This window comes from Portunus trituberculatus, chromosome 34, assembly GCF_017591435.1.
Source record: "Portunus trituberculatus isolate SZX2019 chromosome 34, ASM1759143v1, whole genome shotgun sequence".
Lineage (NCBI taxonomy): Eukaryota > Metazoa > Arthropoda > Malacostraca > Decapoda > Portunidae > Portunus > Portunus trituberculatus.
In genome coordinates, this window is record NC_059288.1 from 9,363,044 (window position 1) to 9,384,449 (window position 21,406).

The 21,406-nt window shown below is 42.4% G+C and overlaps 1 protein-coding gene across 2 annotated transcripts in view; it reads left to right on the plus strand.

The window, feature by feature from the left end:
- Positions 1 to 20,691, plus strand: part of LOC123512751 — a 20,692-nt gene extending 1 nt beyond the window's left edge. The window contains exons 1-17 of one of the 2 annotated variants that reach the window (XM_045269326.1): positions 1 to 142; positions 2,663 to 2,705; positions 3,950 to 4,135; positions 4,848 to 5,011; positions 5,537 to 5,673; positions 6,570 to 6,724; positions 7,099 to 7,188; positions 7,501 to 7,593; positions 7,998 to 8,234; positions 10,042 to 10,228; positions 12,907 to 13,045; positions 13,932 to 14,066; positions 14,978 to 15,068; positions 15,534 to 15,709; positions 17,849 to 18,024; positions 18,958 to 19,012; positions 19,840 to 20,691. The exon at positions 1 to 142 is cut by the window's left edge and continues 1 nt beyond it. In XM_045269326.1, coding sequence (XP_045125261.1) covers positions 104 to 142; positions 2,663 to 2,705; positions 3,950 to 4,135; positions 4,848 to 5,011; positions 5,537 to 5,673; positions 6,570 to 6,724; positions 7,099 to 7,188; positions 7,501 to 7,593; positions 7,998 to 8,234; positions 10,042 to 10,228; positions 12,907 to 13,045; positions 13,932 to 14,066; positions 14,978 to 15,068; positions 15,534 to 15,709; positions 17,849 to 18,024; positions 18,958 to 19,012; positions 19,840 to 20,598 — 2,862 coding nt within the window. In that variant the 5' untranslated portion in view covers positions 1 to 103 and the 3' untranslated portion in view covers positions 20,599 to 20,691. Of the gene's footprint in view, positions 169 to 2,662; positions 2,706 to 3,949; positions 4,136 to 4,847; positions 5,012 to 5,536; positions 5,674 to 6,569; positions 6,725 to 7,098; positions 7,189 to 7,500; positions 7,594 to 7,997; positions 8,235 to 10,041; positions 10,229 to 12,906; positions 13,046 to 13,931; positions 14,067 to 14,977; positions 15,069 to 15,533; positions 15,710 to 17,848; positions 18,025 to 18,957; positions 19,013 to 19,839 lie in introns of both variants that reach the window. The other variant, XM_045269325.1, reaches the window with a different exon arrangement.
- The last annotated feature ends 715 nt before the right edge of the window (positions 20,692 to 21,406 follow it).

Here is a 21,406-nt window from a genome sequence, read left to right on the forward strand (position 1 = left end):
CGCCATCTGTCGAAAGGGAACGAAATGTGGCACTCGGCATGGGTCAGAGAGCGTCAGTGTGGCTGTGGTATTCGTGGGGTGTGGTCAGTGTTGCTGCTGCACAATGACCTGGCTGGCGTGGTACTCCCTGGCAGCCACTCTGGTACGATAGTTTGTGGTGATTTGTACGTGAGTTTACCTTCGTGGTGTTCGTGGCAATACATTCATGGTACGGTAATTTTAAGTGACGTGTACGATGTCTGTCTTTATGGGTGTTTCTAATGTCAAGGAGTTATATTTCCATGGTACGATAGTTTAAAGTGATGTGTACGATGACTATCTTTGTGGGTGTTCTGCAAGGTCGAGAAGGCGTTATATTTCCGCGGTACAATAATTTGAAGTGACTTGTACGATAACCTTCTGTGGTGTTTTGTACTAGAAGCGATTATATTTCATAGTTACGATAATATAGTGACGTGTACGGTAATATAGTGACTTATACGGTAACTCTTTCGTGGTGTTCTGCAAGGCCAAGGAGGTATTTGCCAGTGGTACAATAGTTAAGTGTTGCGTACGATAACTATCTTTTGTGGTGTTTGTAATGTCGAGACGCGGTGATATTTATGGTACAATAGTTACTCTAGTATATTTACCCTTTGTGGTGTTTATAATGTCGAGAAGTGGTTATATTTCCATGGCAAGTCCGTTAATAGTGGTTTGGTCAGGGAAGGTCAGGATTATGATGGTTTTGAGCGGTTTAAAGGTCACGCAAGGTCAGAGAAGGTCAAGGGAGGGTTAGGAAAGGTCAGATTTGGTCAGGAGCGGTCAGGATTAAGATAGTATTAGGTGAATTAAAGGTCAGGCAAGGTCAGGGAAGGTCAAGGGATGGTTAGGAAAGGTCAGGAAAAGTAAAAAAAGGTTAGAAGGTCGAGGGAGGGTTAGGAATGGTCAGGAATTTGGTGAGGAGAGGTCAGGATTAAAATGGTATTGGGTGGATTGAAGGTCAGGGAAGGTCAAGGGATGGTTAGGAAAGGTCAGGAAAAGTCAGAAAAGGTCAGGGAAGATGGTGTTAGGTTATTTTCTCCATTTGAGTAACGTGATGATATAGACTGAATATTGAGATGACCCGTGTTAGGATACTAGTTAGATAAACACCGTTCCCTCACTGGTTCGCATCCTCTGACCGAAGCTTCAGTGGTGCTTCAAAGGGTTCAATTGAAGTCACACGTGTTTTACTAGTTCACTGATGGTTCTAGTGACAAATTTAACATTGCATTAACGTCACGTCAGAACGGCAGCTTGAAAAATCGTCGTGGTGAGAGCAAATGGTTTCTAAATACTGGTTTTGGTGTATTCGTGTACCTCGGAGTACCGGGTTTAATGTATTTGTCTACCCGGGCATAGTGTGTTTGTGGACCTTTGAATACCGGGCGTAATGTATTTGTGTACCTTTGAATACCGGGCGTAATGTATTTGTGGACCTTTGAATAGCGGGCGTAATGTATTTGTGGACCTTTGAGTACCGGGCGTAATGTATTTGTGGACCTTTGGATACCGGGCGTGATGTATTTGTGGACCTTTGGATACCGGGCGTGATGTATTTGTGTATCTGTGAGTACCGGGGCCGTAGTGTATATGTGTACCTTTGGATACCGGGCGTGATGTATTTTTGGACCTTTGAGTACCGGGCGTAATGTATTTGTGTATCTGAGTACCGGGGGCGTAGTGTATGTGTACCTCTCAATACCGGGGTGTGGTCTGTCTGTCTGTATCTCTTAACTCTTTGATTAGCAACACGGCTCAGTCTCGAATAAGCGATGTCTGTTCAGTTTTCTTGTTAGTAAATTTGGCTGACGTTCGTTCTTGGGTGTGTTTAAGTATGCTTCACTCAATGGTGCAGTCTTAACCTTTTTAGTTCTGGGACACATTTTTAACATGAGTTTTGGGGTGTGATTGGACGATTTTATTGACGTTAGAATCTATAGAGGTCGGAAGATTAATAGCCAAAATCTTCACTGTTTTAATTCCAACACAAGTTCCTGAAGCTGTATAAAATCACCAAATAGTAAACAGGAGTATGAAAACGTGTCTGGTACTGAAGGGGTTAAGTATTAATGTTAAATCCTTCAGTAGTAGGTTGCTTTTTTTTTTTTTACCTTGAGTTTTGGGTGTGGTTAGACGAGACTATGTACTTTATGAACTGTCTCTGGAGGTTAGAAGGTTAATGGCCACAGTCTTCACTATTTTAATCCCCACATAAGTTTCTGAAGCTGTATGAAATCACCAATAGTAAGCAGAATGAATGTGAAAACGTGTCCTGGTACTGGAGGAGTTTTGAAGTTAGTATAAATATTAAGGTTAGCAGGTATTGATATTAACCCCTTCAGTACCATGACGCGTTTCCATATTCATTGTATTTACTATTTCTTGATTTTATACAGCTTCATAAACTTGTCTGGAATTGAAATAGCGAAGACTCTGGACTATTAATCTTCTGACCTCCATAGACCCTTCCTAAAGTCAATAAAATGGTCTAATCTTACATAAATCTCAAGGTGAAATTGTGTCCCAGTACTGAAGGGTTTAAGGTTATCAAATGTCTAAGGGGAAGACTAACAATTTCTCTTATAGTTAGGTTTTGTCAGTGTCGCAGCAACGTAACCATTTCTCTCTCCTGACGCAGGTGGCGGCGGTACAGCTGGCGGCGGCGATGCCCAGTGGGTCAGGTGAGTCTCGTCTTACACTCTCTTGACGTGTTTTTCATTTTATACAAGAGGAATCTTAAAAATACCACAGCTGAGAGAAGGAAATTAACGTAGCGTGGCTGGGATCGGGTTTACAAAGTCTTCCCACGTGTGATGACCCTTTCACTGATAGGAAACGATTAATACCAAAAGTAATGCGTGGAATTTTAACCAGCATCTATAAATAATAGGGAGTTACAGGGTAGTTTTCATAATTTCTACACAGTTTAAGGATTGTAGGTGGCTCTAGAACCAGAAAAAAATGCCCCTCTGATTTAGGAAGTAAAAATATGGTGTCACAAGGTAGATTTAATAATTTCTACCCAGTCTAAGGATTGCAGGTTATTGTAGAACCAGAAAAGAGGGAGGAGGGTGGAATGAAAGCAGTCGTGATGTTCTGGCAAATATAGGAACTGGCTGAGGGGCTGAGGGACTGAGGGACTGATCGACTGAGTTCGTGGCACCCCAACTAATACTAGAGGTAGTGTGTGACCGTTTCAGTTTAGGAAGTGTACTAGTTTCCTGTTTTATTGAAGTCGAGGTGAAATCTATCAGACCTTTTTAAGTTCTTGCTGGATTGAGGCGCTTTTAAGTGTGACGTGCTCTGCTTCAGTGTAGGGAACCAGCACTCAAGTGACCCTTCTTTTTGATATTTTGTTGCCCTTGGCTGGCTTCTCTCCTGCGAAAAAAAAAAAAAAAAAAAATAAATAAATAAATAAATGATAAATAAATAGATAAATAAATAAAATAAAAGTAAATAAATAGAAATAAGATCTGGTGTTGGTAAGTCAATGATGGGGCGGTTGGCTGTTTGTTGTCCTCACACTTACAAGCACGACAAGTATATCTAATGTGTGAATTGAATCAGGTTATGTAGCAAATAGGAACCATTTCACACTGCCATGGACAACGCGACTCCCTTAACAGCAACAGTGTGTGCCACGACGCGTCCAGCTAATGTAAGAATCAAATAAGGCAAACAGGAACCGTCTCAAAACGTGACTCTCAACCCCTCCAGTACTGAGACGCTTTTTTGCCTTTAATTTTGGGTATGATTTGACGATTTTATATTAGGAAGTGTCTATGGAGGCTAAAAGATTAATGGCCAGAGTCTTCACCATTTTAATCCCCACACAAGTTTCTGAAGCTGTACAAGATCACCAAATAGTAAGCAGAATAAATAATGAAAACACTGGTACAGAATAGACTAACGGTGTGTTCTGCAGGTCACAAGAGGCCTTCCCACTTCAAAGGAGGCTCCAACTACGTGGGGTTTGACCGTAAGGAGCTCCACCAGCGCCTCCACGGCCGTCACTACAGCTCCACCTACGACCCTGATTACTACCGCGACGAGTGCCTTAGTCAGGGCCTCACCTGTGTGCCTGAGGACGACTGCGTAGCCAAGACCCCTAGTGAGTGCTGGGGTGGGGCTGCCCGCTTGGGGGAACACAATAACATGCCTTCAGAATAACAGAGGATGGTTTAAACACTTCAATTCCATCTTAGACTTCTTCTCAAACATTTCTGAGCTTCATCTCCACTATTTCAAGAGGATTTATTTAAATTTACTAGTTTTAAGCGTTTTTACAGTTCCAGAGGTAGAGTAACAAGATTTCTACATTATTAACTGGAGAATTGGTCTTGTAAACTGTTAATCATGTCTTTGAAACCGTCATGGTGAGAGAAGAGCGATTTTTAAGGTGCTTTTGTAGTTCTAGTGTCAGAATGGCAAGATTCCTACATTATTAACTGGAAAAACTCCTAAAAACAATGCTAGTCCTCTCTGTGGCATTGGAAAACGGTTGTGGTGAGGGAGAAGAGCCATTTTTAAGATGTTTTTACAGTTTTGAAGGCAGAATAACTATTTCTACATCATTAACTGGAGAAGCACTCTTAAAAATCTCGCTAACCATCTTTGTGGCCTTGGAAAACCGGCGTGATGAGAGAAGAGCGATTTTTAAGTGGTTGGTACAGTTCTAGAGGCAGAATAAAGATTTCTACATTATTAACTGGAGAAATCCCTTTAAAAACCTCGCTAATCATGTCTGTGGCCTTAAGAAAACAGTGGTGGTGAGAGAAAGCGTTAGTGAATGAACTTCTTAGTCTATTTTCCCTCGTTTCCAGATGGGTACCTGGAGGGTCGTGTGTGTCCCATCAACTTCGTGCCTCACAACAGCCTGTGCGTCCTGCCGGGCATCAAGAACAAGGTGGAGCCGCGTACACAGGCGCAGGTGGTGGACTACTGTGCCAGGTTGCGCACCAGACCTTACTATTTCCAGAACGCAAAGGTGAGTTTCTGTCTGTCTCTGTCTGTCTGTCTGTCTGTCTGTCTGTCTGTCTTACCCTTCATCATACCGTCCACACCTCGCACCCACGCCTCCCACCCTCGCCCTTGCGCACGCTCTTAACCCACGCCCACGTCCTCGTCCTTGCCCACACTCACACTTCCACCTCCTCCACTTCATCAGTTCTGCACACCCACATCCTCTTCCACTTCACTAGTTCTGCACGCCGCTTTCTATCTTTAAATTAGTTAGAAATGACGAAATCTATCCTTTATCCCTTCCCTTATTGTGAATGCTTCTGAAAATAACTAGATGGAAGTTACTAGTACCATCTGTTACCCCTTTGCTCTATTGTGGATGCTTCTTAAAATTTCCTGCTCTGCTGTATAGCCTAAAAGATTTCCAGCACTACATCCGTTTACTATAAAGATTTCCTGCTGTATTTCTGCTACGGTTGATCACAGTGAGTCCATTGCGTTGCGTTACATGGATAAATACACAATGGTGACGGTCTCTTTCGGCCTGCAGGAGTGGCGGGATTTCTACGGCTTCGTCGGTCAACACGCTGCAGAGTACTACGATCTCTTCATGTTGGACTCTCGCTGGGATGAGGACCACGAACGCTGGGAGTGGCTGTCTACCGGAGATGAGATCGAGTGGGAGAAGTGAGTGGGGAGAGATACTGAGGAGGAGATAGAAGTGGGCAGGAGATGAGAATGAGGAGATAGAAGTAAGTGGGAAGGAAAGATAGAGAGAAATGAGTGGAAGGGAGAGAAACTGAGGAGGAGACAGTAAGGAGGAGGAATGGGAAGGAGATGGTCGAGAGAAGTGATTGGGGAAGGATGGTTTAAGAAAGGAGGTAGTGGGAGAAGTGAGTGGGAGGAACGGGTATAGGGAAGGAGATAGGAGTGGGAAGGACGGTTTAGGGAATCATACAGTGGGAGGCGATGGTGGGAAGATGATGGGAGAAGGGCGTTGGAGGGAAGGAGATGGAGGGGAAGGAAGTGGTGGGGTTAGGTGGTGGTGGGGGGGGGAAAGAGGTACCGGGGAGGAGGTAGAAGAAACGAGTGGGAAGGATGAGTAAGGAGATACAATGGAAGTTCGTGGGAGAGATGGGAGGAGAATGACTGGTGTGTAGACTGTAGAGGGACAGAGGGACCTTTTTAGACGCACTGATGCTGGGAAGTGTCCATATGATCAGTCTCACTACCTCATACCCTGGAGAAACATGAAAGGTGGTGGTGGTGGTGGAGGTGGTGGTGGTGTGATGCGGTGGTGGTGATGCGGTGATGCGGTGACACAGCGGCCCATGTTCTCAAATCCCTCCACACAGCACCTTCACTATTTTCAAATGACGCTGTATAGTTAAAACGACACAAAATTTTTAAAGACGTTTCTGTAATTTTAGTGACACAAGTTCTCTACATAATCAACAGGACAAATACCCTTCAGAACTCTGATAAAGGTCTCTGTAGTCTTTCAAAATAGTCGCGGTGAGAGAGAGAGATAAAGTGTTTGAGTATGGCGGAGTGACGGAAGCAAGCCATGTGTTTCTCGTCAGGATACTACAACACGACAACTGCTCACTGGGGAACAAGGAGCTGGTGCGAGAGGAGAGTGGCTGCCTGGCTTTCTCCGTCGACAGAACATCCAATTGTCTAAGGTTGAGGAGGATTGAGTGCACAGATACCTCGCTGCCATTCTTCTGCAAGGACGGTGAGTGGAGCAGTAAGGGTTAGACTGTGTGTGAAGTGAGGGACAAGAGTTAAGGTCAGTGTTTTGATGATATTCGAGGGATGTTTACAAATGTTCTCGTATCAGTTTGTCTTTTTCGTGTCAGTTTGTCTTCGTGGTGTCAGTATCAGGTCACCAAGCCAGCGCCAGAATAGCTTGTAAAATTTAATGTGAAAAGTACTTTATTGCATCGGGGAATACTAGTATTTGCTCAAGGGAAAGGAAAACAGTTGGGTTGAAGTAACACTGGAGTCTGTGACGTGATTTGTTACCCGAAGCATTTACTAACTTGCATGAACATTAAAAAAAGCGTCATTTTCTCCAACATTAAAGAAAGCGTCATTTTCTCTGGCCAGGGAGTTACGAGAGCCGGTGTGGACAGAATGAAAACAGCCTGTGTTGCGCCGTGCCCACCTACAGCTACTACAGCAAGAACAAGTACGGAGGTGAGTGAATGTTATCTTCATAAGGGAGGAAAGCTGGGAATGATAAGCATGTGAATTAATAAACGAGCAGCAGCAGCGGTCAGTTAGCAAGCCAGTGTTGAGCGGTAATCCATTTGTGTGTGTGTGTGTGTGTGGGGGGATGTAGACCTGGTGTATGTGTAACCATAATCCACGTACAAGATAGTGTACAATGCTGTATTTTTATTGGTTATTTTTCTCGATGTCGCGCTGCTGTTATTGTACACCACTGTTGCTGCTTCAGAGTTCACAGATTGTAGGAGAACCTTTCAGTGAGTGTCTTTGTCGCTGCAGGGCCCGGCTCGCACGGCATCCACGGGGCGAGCAAGAGGGAGTGTTGGATCAAGCTGGACTACCCCACCACCAAGACCGTCACGTGTCACAGAGGTGAGTGTGTTCAATGGCCGCTATATGTGTACAAACATGCGTACTTTCCCATAGAGCAAAATTTGGAGGCTCCATGTAATGCCAGGCCGTGTCCCATTCAAGCCCTTAGTTACTCATTCAAGCCCTTACTCATTCAAGCCCTTAGTTACTCATTCAAACCCTTGGTTAGTTAACCACTCGCTAATTTGACATGAGCAGCTTGAGTGAAGTAATAGTCCTTTGGTGAGGAGAGACTTGGCAACTCTCACCGTAACTCGTGCAGTGAGAGGCAATTACCACACAATGTCTGGTGAGATCAGGGCTTGTATCGTTTGAATTCATGAGTATGGATGGCTGGTGAGCTGCTGAGGGATCGCATAACACCCCTTGTCCCTTTGCATTCTAAATATTGCCCCTTTCCGCAGCTCTGGACGTCCTGGGGAACCTACATCCGTACCCCCAGCCTGTGAGGGTCGGCCGCTCCTACTACTACTTCTCCCGCAACCCGTGCAGACTGTCGCGCCAGGCGGTGGTCTCCGGCATGGAGGTGCACGACTTCATCACCAGCTACCTGCTCACCGAGGAAGTGGAGATAGAGGAGCAGATCTTCATTGTCGGCCTCAGATATGATACCAAGGAGGACGAGTTCTTCTGGGTCAATGGCAAGTACTAGTGTGGGTGTGTTGCGTGACGAGGCGTGGTACAGGTAGGTCACCCAGTACTTGTCACCTGTATCTCTTTCCCCCCCCCCAACCCACACGCACGCTTTAGCACGTCTTTTCATCTTGTTTTCTGTTCTTTGTTGTTAAGAGGTTCTAATCGTGTACAGGGAAGATGGTTTAGCCTTGTAGCTTGTTCTGTTTTTGTTGTTAAAGGTTCTAATCGTGTACAGGGAAGATGATTTAGCCTTGTAGCAATGATTTTTTGCCCTTTGCTTATCCATGAAAGTTTTTCCTTGCTTATCCATGAAAAATTTTCCTTACTTCAAGAAAATTTTCCCTTTTACAACGAGAAGTTCTTGCATCGTTGGTTACTTTTCAAAATTCACCTTTACAACAATGAGTTTTTTTTGCAATAGTTACGTTACCCATGAAAATTTTCCATACGAGTTAATCCTGTCCACAATACTTATCCATGAAACTTTAACCTGTGCAGCAACGAGAAGGTTTTTCATAGTGAAGTTACCCATGAAAACTTATCCTGTCCCCCTCCCTCCCTCCCTCCCTTTCTCCCCCCACAATATTACAGCAACGAGATAGTTAGCCTACACTAATTGAACTACCCACAAGAGACTTTCACTGTTTCCTTAATGCTGTACAGGGTGGAGGGTGCCAATATTGAGTTATCCTGCAATAGTTAACCGTTTCCCCAATGCTGTACAGGGAAGGCGGCGGCAACAATAATAAGGAAGTTTAGCCTGCAATAGCAAAGTTCCCCACAACATGTATCAGTTTTCTTTCACTGTTCCCCTCATGCTGTACAGAGAAGAGGGTGGTAATATTAAGAGCTTAGCCTGCAATAGTCAACCGTTCCCCTAATGCTGTACAGGGAAGGCGGTGGCAACACGAAGGAAGTTTAGCTTGCATTAGTTAAGTTCCCTATTAATCTTCTGACTTCCATAGACCCTTCCTAATGTCAATAAAATCTACTCTTACTCAAAACTCGTGATAAAAATGTCCCAGTACTGAAGGAGTCGAGTTACCTATCACGTTCACTACCTATCACGTTCACCCTGCGATAAAAATAGCGTCCAAGCACTAAAGAAGTTAAGTTGCCCATCACGTTTACAATACAGTACTCTACCCATGACACAAGTATCTCCTTTAGCCTAGAAGTTCCCTTGAAAAATCCTACTTGGTATGAATAAATAGAAAAGAAATAAAGTCGCATATTGTAAAAAAAATTACTTGTTGCCCATGACACAAGTATCTCCTTTAGCCCAGAAATTCCTTTGAAAAAATCCACTTGGTATGAATAAAAGGAATAAATAGAATAAAAGAATAGAAAATGGCTTATCAATGTGAAATAGAAAAAAAATAATTTACTCTAGTTACCCATGACACAAGTATCCTCCTTTAGGCCAGAAATTCCTTTGAAAAAATCCACTTGGTATGAATAAATAGAAGATAAATAGAATAAAAGAATACGCTTATCATTGTAAAAAAAAAAAAAATGAATAAATAAAAAAATCGCTTATCATTGTAAAAAAAAAAATGAATAAATAAAAAAAACTTGCTTATCACTGAGAGAATAAAAAAAAGCATAATTCATCACTGTTCAGAATAAAAAAAAGCATAATTTATCTGTTCAGAATAAAAAAAACATAATTTATCACTGTTCAGAATAAAAAAAGCATAATTTATCAGTTCAGAATAAAAAAGCATAATTTATCACTGTTCAGAATAAAAAACATAATTTATCACTGTTTAGAATAAAAAAGCATACTTTATCGCTGTTTTAACTCTACAGGGAAGCGAGTGGACTACTACAACAACGAGACTTTCTGGGCGAGTGGGCAGCCGGACAAGCAGAGCGGCACGAGCAAGGTGAGCTGCGTCTCCTACAAGAAGAACGGCAAGAACAGCTATGCGTGGCATCTTTACCGCGCCGAGGAGTGTGCGGGGCCAGCGGTGGTCAATGTGTGTGAAATGCCAATGTGAGTGCTGGGATGTCTTGATCGTGTTGGGACTCTTTCTCGTAATCTTTCAATTTTTTTGTTGCTGATTTGTCTTCATTTCAACCAGTTTTGTCTTCATTTCAACCAGTTTTGTCTTCATTTCCATCTTTTTTTACTTTATATTTTTTTCATTTCAAATTTTTCTCATTTCAACTTTCTTCTTTTCAAATTTTTCTCATTTCAACTTTCTTGATTTCAACATTTTTCTCATTTCAACTTTCTTCATTTCAACATTTTTTCATTTCAATATTTTTTAACGTTTTTTCTCATTTTCTTCATTTCAACTTCATTTCAATGTTTTTTTTACATTTTTTCAATTTTTTTTCAATCTATTTTTTCAATTCAACGTTTTCCATTTCAACTTTTTGCTTCGTTTCATATTTTTACGTTTTTTTTTTTTTTTCATTTCAACGTTTTTTTTGTTTCTCATTTTTCTTCATTTCAAAGTTTTTTATTCATTTCAACCTTTTTTATTCATTTTGCTTCATTTCAACATTTTTTCTTTCAATTTTCTTCATTTCAACCTTTTTTCTTTCATTTTTCATTTCTTCATTTCAACCTTTTTTTTCATTTCTTCATTTCAACCTTTTTTCTTTCATGTTGCTTCATTTCAACCTTTTTTCTTCATTTCAACGTTTTTCTTATTTTAGCCTTTTCTTCATTTCTACGTTTTTTTCCGTTTTTATTTTTTTCATCTTTTCTTCATTTTAACCTTAACCTTTTTTTTCCTTTCAATGTTTTGCTAATTTCTATTCTTTTCTTCGTTTCAACCCTATTTCCCCCGTTTTTTTTCCCCATTTTTTGCTTTATTTTAACTTTTTTCTATTTTTTCATTTTTTGCTGTTTCTTTAATTTTTTTTTCGATTTTTGGTTCCCAATTTTTTTTGCTTCATTTAAATTTATTTTCCCGTTTTTTATTTAAAATTTTTTCATTTTTTAAACGTTTTCTTCATTCCAAACGTTTTCTTCATTCCAACCGGTTTTTTTTTCCGTTTTCTTATTCCAACCATTCTTTCTCAGTTTTTCATGATCTTAATTTCAAATCATCTTTCTTCATTTCAAGCTTTTTGTCTTCTTTACCCCATTCTTCTTTATTTGAACGTTTTTCCTCATTTCAACCTTTTTCCAGTTTCTCTCCTTCCTTTGTAGTTTCCGTGTCATGCTTGCTTTTTATGTTTTCAACTTTCTTAATTTCACTTTTTCTTGTCAAGTTTTCTTAGTTTTTTCCTCTTTCTTAATTTGTCAAGTTTTCTTCAATTTTTTGCTTTCTTAATTTGTCATGTTTTCAATTTTTTCCTCTTACTTAATTTGTCAAGTTTTCAAATTTTTTCCTTTCTTAATTTATCAAGTTTTCAATTTTTTTCCTTTCTTAATTTCTTTTCTTCAATTTTTTCCCTCTTTCTTAATTTCAATCTTATTTTCCTCCGTCATTCTCCTTTTCTAGTTTCCGTGCGATATTTTTTTTCTTTTCCTTTGTGTGTGAAATGCCAATACAATGCTGGGGACGTGCTGTGGCTGTATTAGCTTTTTAAAACTTTTCCTGCAACTTTTCCTGCGTGTTTTTTCCTTCGCTATATATTCTTGATTTCTGATTTTTTTTGTCAACGTTCCCTCGTATGTTTTTTTTTTCTTCATTTTCAGTTTTCATCCAGTTTCCGTGTGGTGGTTTATTTTCATTTCTTTCCCTTCATTTTTTCTTTACTTTTTCGTTTTTACTTTTGTTTTCCCCTTTCCTCGTTCCTACGTTTTTCTTCATTCTTACTTTTGTTCTCTTCCATATTTCTTTTGTTGGCTAAGTTTTTTTTTCCTCTTTCTTCATTCAGCTCTTCCTTCTAACATTGCGTTTTCCTTCCTTCCTTCCTTCTTCCTTTCTTCCTTCTCTTCCTTCTCTTCCTTCTATCATTGCTTTTTCCATCCTTCCTTGTCTTCCTTCCTTCCTTCTATCGTAATTGTTTTGATTGTCTTTCTTCACTGATTTCTTTGGTACTTCATTTTCCTCTATTTTGGTTGTCTAAAATTAAAAAGTACCGTCCATGCAGGTACTGGTGTAGAAGTACTTAATTTTACCTCACTATAAATGTTAGCCAAGGAACTCCCTGCCTGCTTCTGTATTTCCAACTTCCTAAGACTCTCTCCATTTAACTCCTGCAGTACCACGACGCGTATTCATATTCACTCTGCTTAGTATTTGGTGGTTTTGTACAGGTTCAGAAACTCGTGTGGGTGATCAAAAATAGTGAAGACTGTAGCCATTAATTTTCCGGTGACACTCTCCATTAAACCCTTTCAGTACCATGACGCGTATCCATATTCACTCTGCTTAGCATTTGGTGGTTTTGTACAGCTTCAGAAACTCGTGTGGGTGATCAAAAATAGTGAAGACTAGCCATTAATTTTCTCATCTCCATAGACTCTTTTCTAATGTAAATAAAATCGTCTAATGGCCAAAACTCCCGGTAAAAATGTGTTCCAGTACTGAAGGACATAAGGTTTCAAGACTTCATTTTGGCTGACACACTCGAACCTGGAAGGGGACAAGGGAACTGGCAATTAAGTGGACCATATTTTTTTTTAGTAATGTTGTCCTTGGCTAAGTTTCCTCTCTTACATAAGGCAGTGAAGTGGCAGTGTTTACTTTCCATGCACCGTGTTTCCAGTCGGTCCACCAAGCTCGTGCCGTCAGCCAAGAAGGTGGAGTGTGGTCAGAGGCTGGAGCGGGGAGTCCTGGCACGATCCTTCTACAAAGACGTCGGTTATGATGACGAAGAGGCGCAGTATGGCGAATTCCCTTGGCATGTGAGTAGTTGCGGCGCTTGAATACGCACTGACACTCCAATTACGGTATACAGTAACGAATATCCATGGGCTGTGAGGAGATAGAGCTTTTGACATAGAATAGAGCTTGTCTACACACTGAGACTTAATTACGTCATATATTGCAACATTTTCGTCATTCAGTTTACTCTTAGATGAAAGTAGAAAGCATTGAACACTCGAAGCAGCACGTATGGATGTAAGGGAGGGGTGAGGTGAAGCGAGGCGAGAGGACGTGGGTGAGGGGAGGCAGGTGCTGAGGTGATAAAAATAGCGATGGTGATGGTTGGGAGATATTTTGTGGGTGTTGGTAGGTGGTGAAGTTCGAGTAACGAATAATGAGATGGCAAAGTGAACGCTGGATAGGAGGATGGGTGAGGGAATGTATGGAGGTGATGCAAGGTGGTGGTGGTGGTGGTGGTGGAAAGGAACATTAGTGAGTGTTTGGTGGATGGTGAGAGGAGTAACAGTAGCAAATATTGAGCTCGCAAAGTTAAAAGCTGGATAGAAGGATGGGTGAGGGACGTGTGTGGTGAGTAGTGGTGATGGTGATGGTTCAGGGTGACAGTGGGTGGTGAGGTGAGGTTGAGATAAGAGTAACGAATATTGAGGTAGCAAAGTAGCAGCTGGATGTTAACCCCTTCAGTACCATGACGCGTTTCCATATTCATTCTGGTTACCATTTGGCGATTTTATACAGCCATTAATCTTTTAACCTCCATAGACCCTTCCTAACGTCAATAAAATCGTCTAATCGTACCCAAAAATGGCAAAAATGTGTCCCAGTACTGAAGGTGTCAAGGTTGGGTAAGAGTGAGAGTAGGAACACCAGTGAGTAATTGACAATGTTGCTTGACGATGCTTGCAGGTGGCGGTGTTGCAGCCCAGCACGTATTATGACGGAGTGGTGATGGTGTTTGTGTGTTCCGGTGTCCTCATCCACCCCGAGTATGTCCTCACCTCTGCCCACTGTGTCATCTACTCCGGCAATGGTGACTTTTCCGTGAGTACCGCCCTGCTGCCTTGTTGCTTCCGTTCCGCCAACTGTTACCATTGAGTATTTGAGATGTAGAGGAGTTACTTTGAAATACTGAAAGAAGGCTTTAGGTATTTTGTAAGTGGGAATATCTTCGGTAATGTATTGTATATTTTTTATGCAAGGAAAAAATACAAAGGGAAAAAAATACAAGGGCCACAAAAATAATGAAAGAAGGTCCACTTGATTGCTATTTTTTATGCAAGGGTGAAGCTGGCCAAGGGCAACAAAATGATAGAAAAAGGTCCACTGATTGCTATTTTCTATGCAAGGGTTAAATCGGCTAAGGGAAACAAAAATGAAAAAAGTCCACTTTGATTACCATTTTTCATGCATGGGGGAAGCTGGTCAAGGGCAATAAAAATAATAAAAAGGCCCTCTTGATTGCCGTTTCTCATGCAAGCAGGAAGCTAGCCTGCTTTGTAAATAGTCTGATAGAGAGAGCAGTATTTCACAGTAGCAAAATTTCACAGTAAGAGTCTTAACCTGCTAGCAGTGGAGGCGATGGCGTAGTGGATAAGGTGGTGAGCGTGGGATCGGGCAGACGTCCACGCGTTGGTTCGAATCCCACCATGTATCGCCTTGAAAACTGTCATTTGTGGAGTGGTTTAAAGTCACCTACATGTCACCATGATACCCAGGTTCTAGGAGGTTACACCAAAGATGTGCTTGGGTGGTCATATGGGCCCTAATATGGGTACCAATATAGATAAAATTGCCTGCGCCACTAATGGGTGCAAGCTCAACAGCGCTTCCAATACTCAAGTAGAGGCACTATAGGCCACGGCATACAAAAAAGGTAAAAAAAAAAAAAACTGTCGACCATTCACATTAAGAGTTCAATCTTTCCATGGCCAATGAATGATGTCCTTGCCCAGGTGTCCTTCGGTGAGTGGGACCTGAATGACGACAGCGGCCAGATCCTGGAGACGAAGCTGGTGGCTGTGAACGACGTGATCATCCACCCAGGCACGTGTACTTGTTGCTTGTATGGGAGTTAGTCTTGCTGCATGTGGGATAGTGATAGTCCCTTGGTGGAGAGTTTAACCTTTTTCACTATTTCACTACTGGACACACCTCTCCTTCATCAGACGCTTTTCATGGTTTCGGCTGTTTGGACGTTTTTCGTTCTATAGGTGGCTGGAAATTTAGATGAATCCTTTCACTACGGACACATCCCTCCTCAATCAGACACACTTTAATAATGATTTCTCTTTTCAGCCGTGTTTTGTTCTATAGTTGGCTGGAAATTTAGTTTATCTTTTTCACTGCTACTTGACACCCCTTCTTTATCACGGTTTTCTTCATGGCTTAGGCTTTTTTGACGTTTTTTGTTCTACAGTTGGCGGGAAGTTTAGTTTAGCCTTTTAATTACTGCTGCGTCTCATTAATCACCCTTTCCTTAATGGTGTTTATATTCAATCACGTCTCCAGAGCACAAGTCGACGTCCCTGATGCATGACGTGGCATTGCTGCAGCTGGAGGGAAAGGTGGATGTGGACTCCTACCCTCACTTCGGGATGGGCTGCCTGCCGTACCCCAGGGTGTTCTACTACGCCAGCCACGCATGGGACTGCTTCACTGTGGGCTGGCCGGCGACCAAGCAAGGGGTGAGTGGTCTAACAGGGGGATGAGGGAGGAACACTTACTGTCTTGAGTTTCTGAAGGTGTATGAAATCGCCAAATAGTAACCAGAAATCTCGTTTTTCTGACTAGTTAATAAATTTTTTCTGACTTCGTGTATTAGTTATTAAATGCAATTAATTATGGAGGTTCTAGTTAGGTGTGCAGGGAAATATGAGGTTGGAATGGTTGCAGTCTCTAATGCTTGGGGTCTATACATCTTTTTATATTTAGTGTATTAGTTCCTCCAGTACTGGGACACTTTTTTTACCTAGACATTTGTGTACCATTAGACCATTTTGATATTAGGAGGATCTATGGTGGTCAGAAGATTAATGGCCACAGTCTTCATTATTTTTATCAAACGCCTTTTTACCTTGACATTTGTTTGCCATTAGATAATTTTAGTGACATCATGAAGGGTCACAGTAGTGGGAGACCGTTTTACCTCGACATTTGTGTACCATTAGACCATTTTGTCGACATTAGGAAGGGAGGATCTATGATGGTCAGAAGATTAATGGCAACACACTTCATTATTTCTATCAAACATCTTTTACCTTGACATTTGTTTGCCATTAGACCATTTAGTGACATTAGGAAGGATCAAAAGATTAACTGGCCGCAGTCTTCACTATTTTAATCCCCCATATAAGTTTATAAAGCTGTATAAAATCACCAAATAGTAACCAAAAGGATTATGGGAACGCGTCATGGTACTGAAGGGGTTAAGCATTAGAAACGGGAAATTGTGGTTCTAGATAGTTAGGTGTGCAGGAAAATGTGAGATTGGAATGCTTGGTTTGATTTATTACCTCAAATCAACACGTTTGCCGTTGGTCTTGAGTGCTTGGCTAGTGGATGCAGGAAGGGATGGTCTGGTTAGTGTTCTATCATCCACCGTATTGGATCTAGTTAACAGTTAGGTTCCGGTAATGATGTCCATCTGTAACCACACTCGCGCGGTCCTAACGACAACAACAATCTGCAACCACTACTTTAAACAGTCCATCTACGAGTTCGAGGTCCCTAACAACAACATTAACGACCTGCAACCACTCTTCACTACTTCAAACATTCCACCTACTAGTCAGTGTTGCCTCTTCCCACAGTACTGGTAATCATGTCCATCTGCAACCACTCTTTCGCGGTCCTAACAACAACATTAACGGCCTGCAACCACTCTTCACTACTCAAAACACTCCACCTGATAGCCAGTGTTACCTCTTCCCACAGCGCGCACACAAGTACACCCAAGAGACGGATGGTGTTGCCTCCTCCTACAGCACATAGAGAATAGTCCACTCCGTCAGTGTTGCCTCTCTGTCAGCATAGATTACAGTCCACCAAATAGTCAGTGTTGCCTCCTCCTCCATCTCTGCGCCATATGACCAAGGTGTTGTAACGCCATAATTCAAACTGCACTTTCTTCCTTTCAGCACAAGCACAATTCACGCGCTGTTCCATCAGATTGACACCCGTATTCAGAAACGCCTTCCCCTCTCACTACGACAGTTTTCCATGGCCACAGAGACAACTAGCCCTATAAGACAGTTTTTCCTTTTAATAAACTAGAAATCTTGGCCAATACATCACCAGAACCACTAAAACGCCTTCAAAAACTATTTATTCTCTCACTATTTGCGAGGCCACAGAGAAAACTAGGCGGGTTTTCAAGATAGTTTCTCTTAATAAATTAGAGATCTTGCCAATCCAGTTCCAGAATCTTAAAAATGCCCTCAAAACGCTTTATTCAGTTTCAACTCGTAATAAATTAGAACTTACCAATCCAGTTCCAGAATCATAAAAATAACCTTGAAAACGCTTTATTAAACTATCATTACAATTCTCTAAGACCACGGGACAACTAGCTGGGTTTTCAAGACAGTCTTTGCTTTTAATAAACTGGAAATCTTGCCAATCAATGAACTGGGAATCTTGCCAATCTATCACCAGAACCATAAAAATACCCTTAAAAACACGAATCTCCAACTGAAGCCTTTGAGAAGCAGTGCTGGTGAGCGTAAAACAGAATGCTGGTCAAAGTGTTGCCTTCTCCCTCGACCCGGCGCCACATGACCGAGAAGTTACGGCGCAATGACTCCAATAATTTGCTCCTCCCTCAGCGCACAGATCGGCGTGTCCTGCAGCGAATCGAATCTGACTTCCTGAGTAGTGGTCGCTGCCGCCGCTACACAAAGACCTACTACGACAGCGCCAGGGAGTACGGCAAGGAGGGCGAGGGTTATGACAAGGAATACGGCGCCCACCACCTCTATTATGAACACCATGGCTACTTCGAGTGAGTGTCGTGGTGGTGGTGGTGGTTGTTTGTGGTGGTGGTGGTGGTGGTGGTGGTAGTGATGGTGTTGTGGTGTTTGTTTGTGGTGGTGGTGGTGGTGGTGTTTGTTTGTGGTGGTGGTGGTGGTGGTGGTGCTTGTGGTGGTGGTGTGCTTGTGGTGGTGGTGTGCTTGTGGTGGTGGTGGTGGTGTGCTTTTTCTATAGGTTTATTTTGTCCTTTATTTATTTTTTGTCGCTAAACGAATCATTACATTAATTAATCTAACACTTTCTTAACTGCTATCGAAAAAAAAAGCTTTGCAGGGACTTTCCTTTTCTCTAGGTTTCGTCGCGTAAGGAATCGCTACAATTAATTAACCTGACACTTTCTTAGCTGCTGTCAAAAAAAAAAAAAAAAAGTAAATTCCAGGGACTTTTATGTTGCTTGTCCCCTTCAGTACTGGGACACATTTTTACCATGAGATTTGTGTACGATTAGTTAATTTTACTGGCATTGGAAAGCGTCTATGGAGGTCAGAAGATTAATGGCCAGTCTCCACTATTTTAATCCCCCAAATGAGTTTCTGAAGCTGTATGAAATCACCATGTAGTCACCAAACGCATTTCTACCTTGTGTTTTGGATGTGATTAGACCATTTTATTGATATTAGGAAGGGTCTATGGAGGCTAGAAGATTAATGGCCAGTCTCCACTATTTTAATCCCCAAATGAGTCTCTGAAGCTGTATCAAATCGCAAAATAGTCACTAGAATAAGAAAACGCGTCATGGTACTGAAGGGTTAAGGAATTGGTGCCATTGAATAACCTAACACTTACTGAACCACTATCGATGAAAATACTTTGCAGGGACAGTTTCTTCTTTTTCTGTCGCTTTTTGTTGCCATGGTTTCAGACACTTGCTGACGCTGTAATTGATAAAAAATAATCTTTGCAGGGACAAGTTTGTGCCGCTCATCTGCACGGAGCCGTATGAATCTGATTCCTGTCTGGTGAGTGTTGGTGCTGGTGGAAGGATTTTTGTGTGTAGAGGAAGCTGGCCTAGGAAAACTAAAGGTAATAAAAGGCTCATTTGATTGCTATTTTTATGCAAGGGAGAAGCTGACCAAGGGCAAAATAAATAATAAAAGGCCCACTGATTGCCATTTTTTGTGTAAGAGGGTAAGGTGGCCAAGAGCATCAAAGTTTATAAAAGGCCCATTTGATTGACATTTTTTGTGCAAGGGAGGAGCTGACCAAGGGCCACAAAAATAAAAGGCCCACTGATTGCCATTTTTTGTGTAAGGTGGCCAAGAGCACTGATTGCCATTTTTTGTGTAAGGTGGCCAAGAGCATCAAAAATAAAAAAAAAAGGTCCACTTGATTGCCATTTTTTGCAAGGGAGAAGCTGACCAAGGGCAACAAAAACAGTAAAGGCCCACTTGATTTCCAGTTCCCTAAAGATTAATAGTTAGCCAAAAGTCAAGGATAAATGTCTTGAGAGCAAGATTCTTTATATTGTACAGGATCTTTATGGCGCTTCCTCATCACAGCTTTACCCTATCCAGGACTCCTATTAGTTCCTCAGTAAAGAATCCTAGTTTTGACCCTTTCAGCAGTGGGACGCATTTTTACCTCGAGTATTGGGCGTGATTAGACAATTTTACATGAGGGAGGGTCTATGGAGGCCAGAAAATTGATAACCAGAGTTTTCACTATTTCAATTCCCGAATTTTAATCCCCACACAAGTTTCTGAAGCTGTATCAAATCGCCAGGTAGTAAATATAATGAAAATGGAAACGTATCATGGTAGTGAAAGTGTTAATGTCTTTTTGGCAGGATGACAACACTCCCATCCTGGTGTGCAAGAAGGCCAGCTTTGTGGCGGACGATCCTCTCACCGGCGGTGTTTACGATGGCCCTGGCGAGCACTATGGTGACGACTATGGCCCTGGTGATAAGTACTATGGCCCCGGTGACAAGCATTACGGCCCTGGCGATCACTACAGAGGCCCTGGGGATAAATATGATGGCCCTGATCACTATAGAGGACCTGGCGATAAGCATTATGGCCCTGGCGACCACTACAGAGGCCCTAGCTATGAACACCACGGCCCTGACCGCTACGGAGGCCCTAAAGAAGAGCATTATGGCTCAGACGACCACTACAGAGGCCCTCGGGAAAGCCACCACGCCCCTGACCACTACAGAGGCCCTGAGGAAGAGCATTATGGCCCTGATGACCACCACAAGCGCCCTAGTGGCCACCGTGGTCGCGCCTTTGGCAGCACACACAGTAACCGCCTTCGTCTGTGGAACAGCCGCATCGTCAATCCTTTCGGCGACGACCGCTTTGACAGTGACCGGTGGTACGTGATGGGCATCGGCCACGACCTCAACTCCTGCGACTCCTACGGCGACACTCACAAGGCAGATTCGCACCACTCCAAGCACCGCCGCCCTCACCAGGTCTTCACGCCAGTCCACAAGTACCTGTCCTTCATTCACCAGCACCTGGAGCCCCAGCCCGCCACCGAGCAGGACGTAGCAGATTATCCTGACGGCCTGGCCCCGCACGCATATCCTACACAGGCTTAGCAGGGGAGGGTCGTGAAGGGGTTCTCAATTACGAAGCTGTAATAGATTTGTAATAGACATTTTTTAAGTAAATAATAAATTTGTAATAGGTAATTTCAAGTTTTTTCAATGGGTTCTGTCACTGCTCGCCTCAGTAATGGTGTGTTAGGAAGGAGTTCTTTCTGCCAGGTGTTATTGAAGCTCATAATGCTTAACACTGTATACATATTTCTTGTTACTATATTTTTTGATTGAATTTTACATTAAGGTTTACAGTCTACAGTGCTCAATATTGGACAGTCGTCTGAAACACTTCTGCGCTCCACATCCACTACGTTCAAAAGGCTCTGATTAAAGCCACACGTGTGCTTCGGGGTATTTTTACGGCTCTAGTGACTGACAAAAAAATGTCCGCATTATCAATAGACCAGAAAACCCTGCTCATTATTTGTGACCTCTGAGGATAGCCGTGGTGAGAGCGAAGCAAGGGAGCAAAAAGTGTCTATAGCAGAGGTTCTCAACCTGGGGTTCCGAGAACGCCTATGGGTACACAAGATTTCAAGGGGGAAAAAGGCCTCCATGCGGGGCAAATGCTCAGTGGCACTCGAATTGCCCGCAGTGCAGTCACTAAACTAACGATCTGATCGAGGACAGATGACTGGAAGTTCGAGTAACTCGGGGCTCGTAACGAGGAAAAAGTTGGACCTTTTGTCTTACCATAGCGTGTTTGCGTGTATGTATGTATGTATGTGTATGTATCTTACGTTACGTTTGAAAATACCGTATCAACGACGTCTGAACATGATTTTGTGGCGCTATAATACAAACC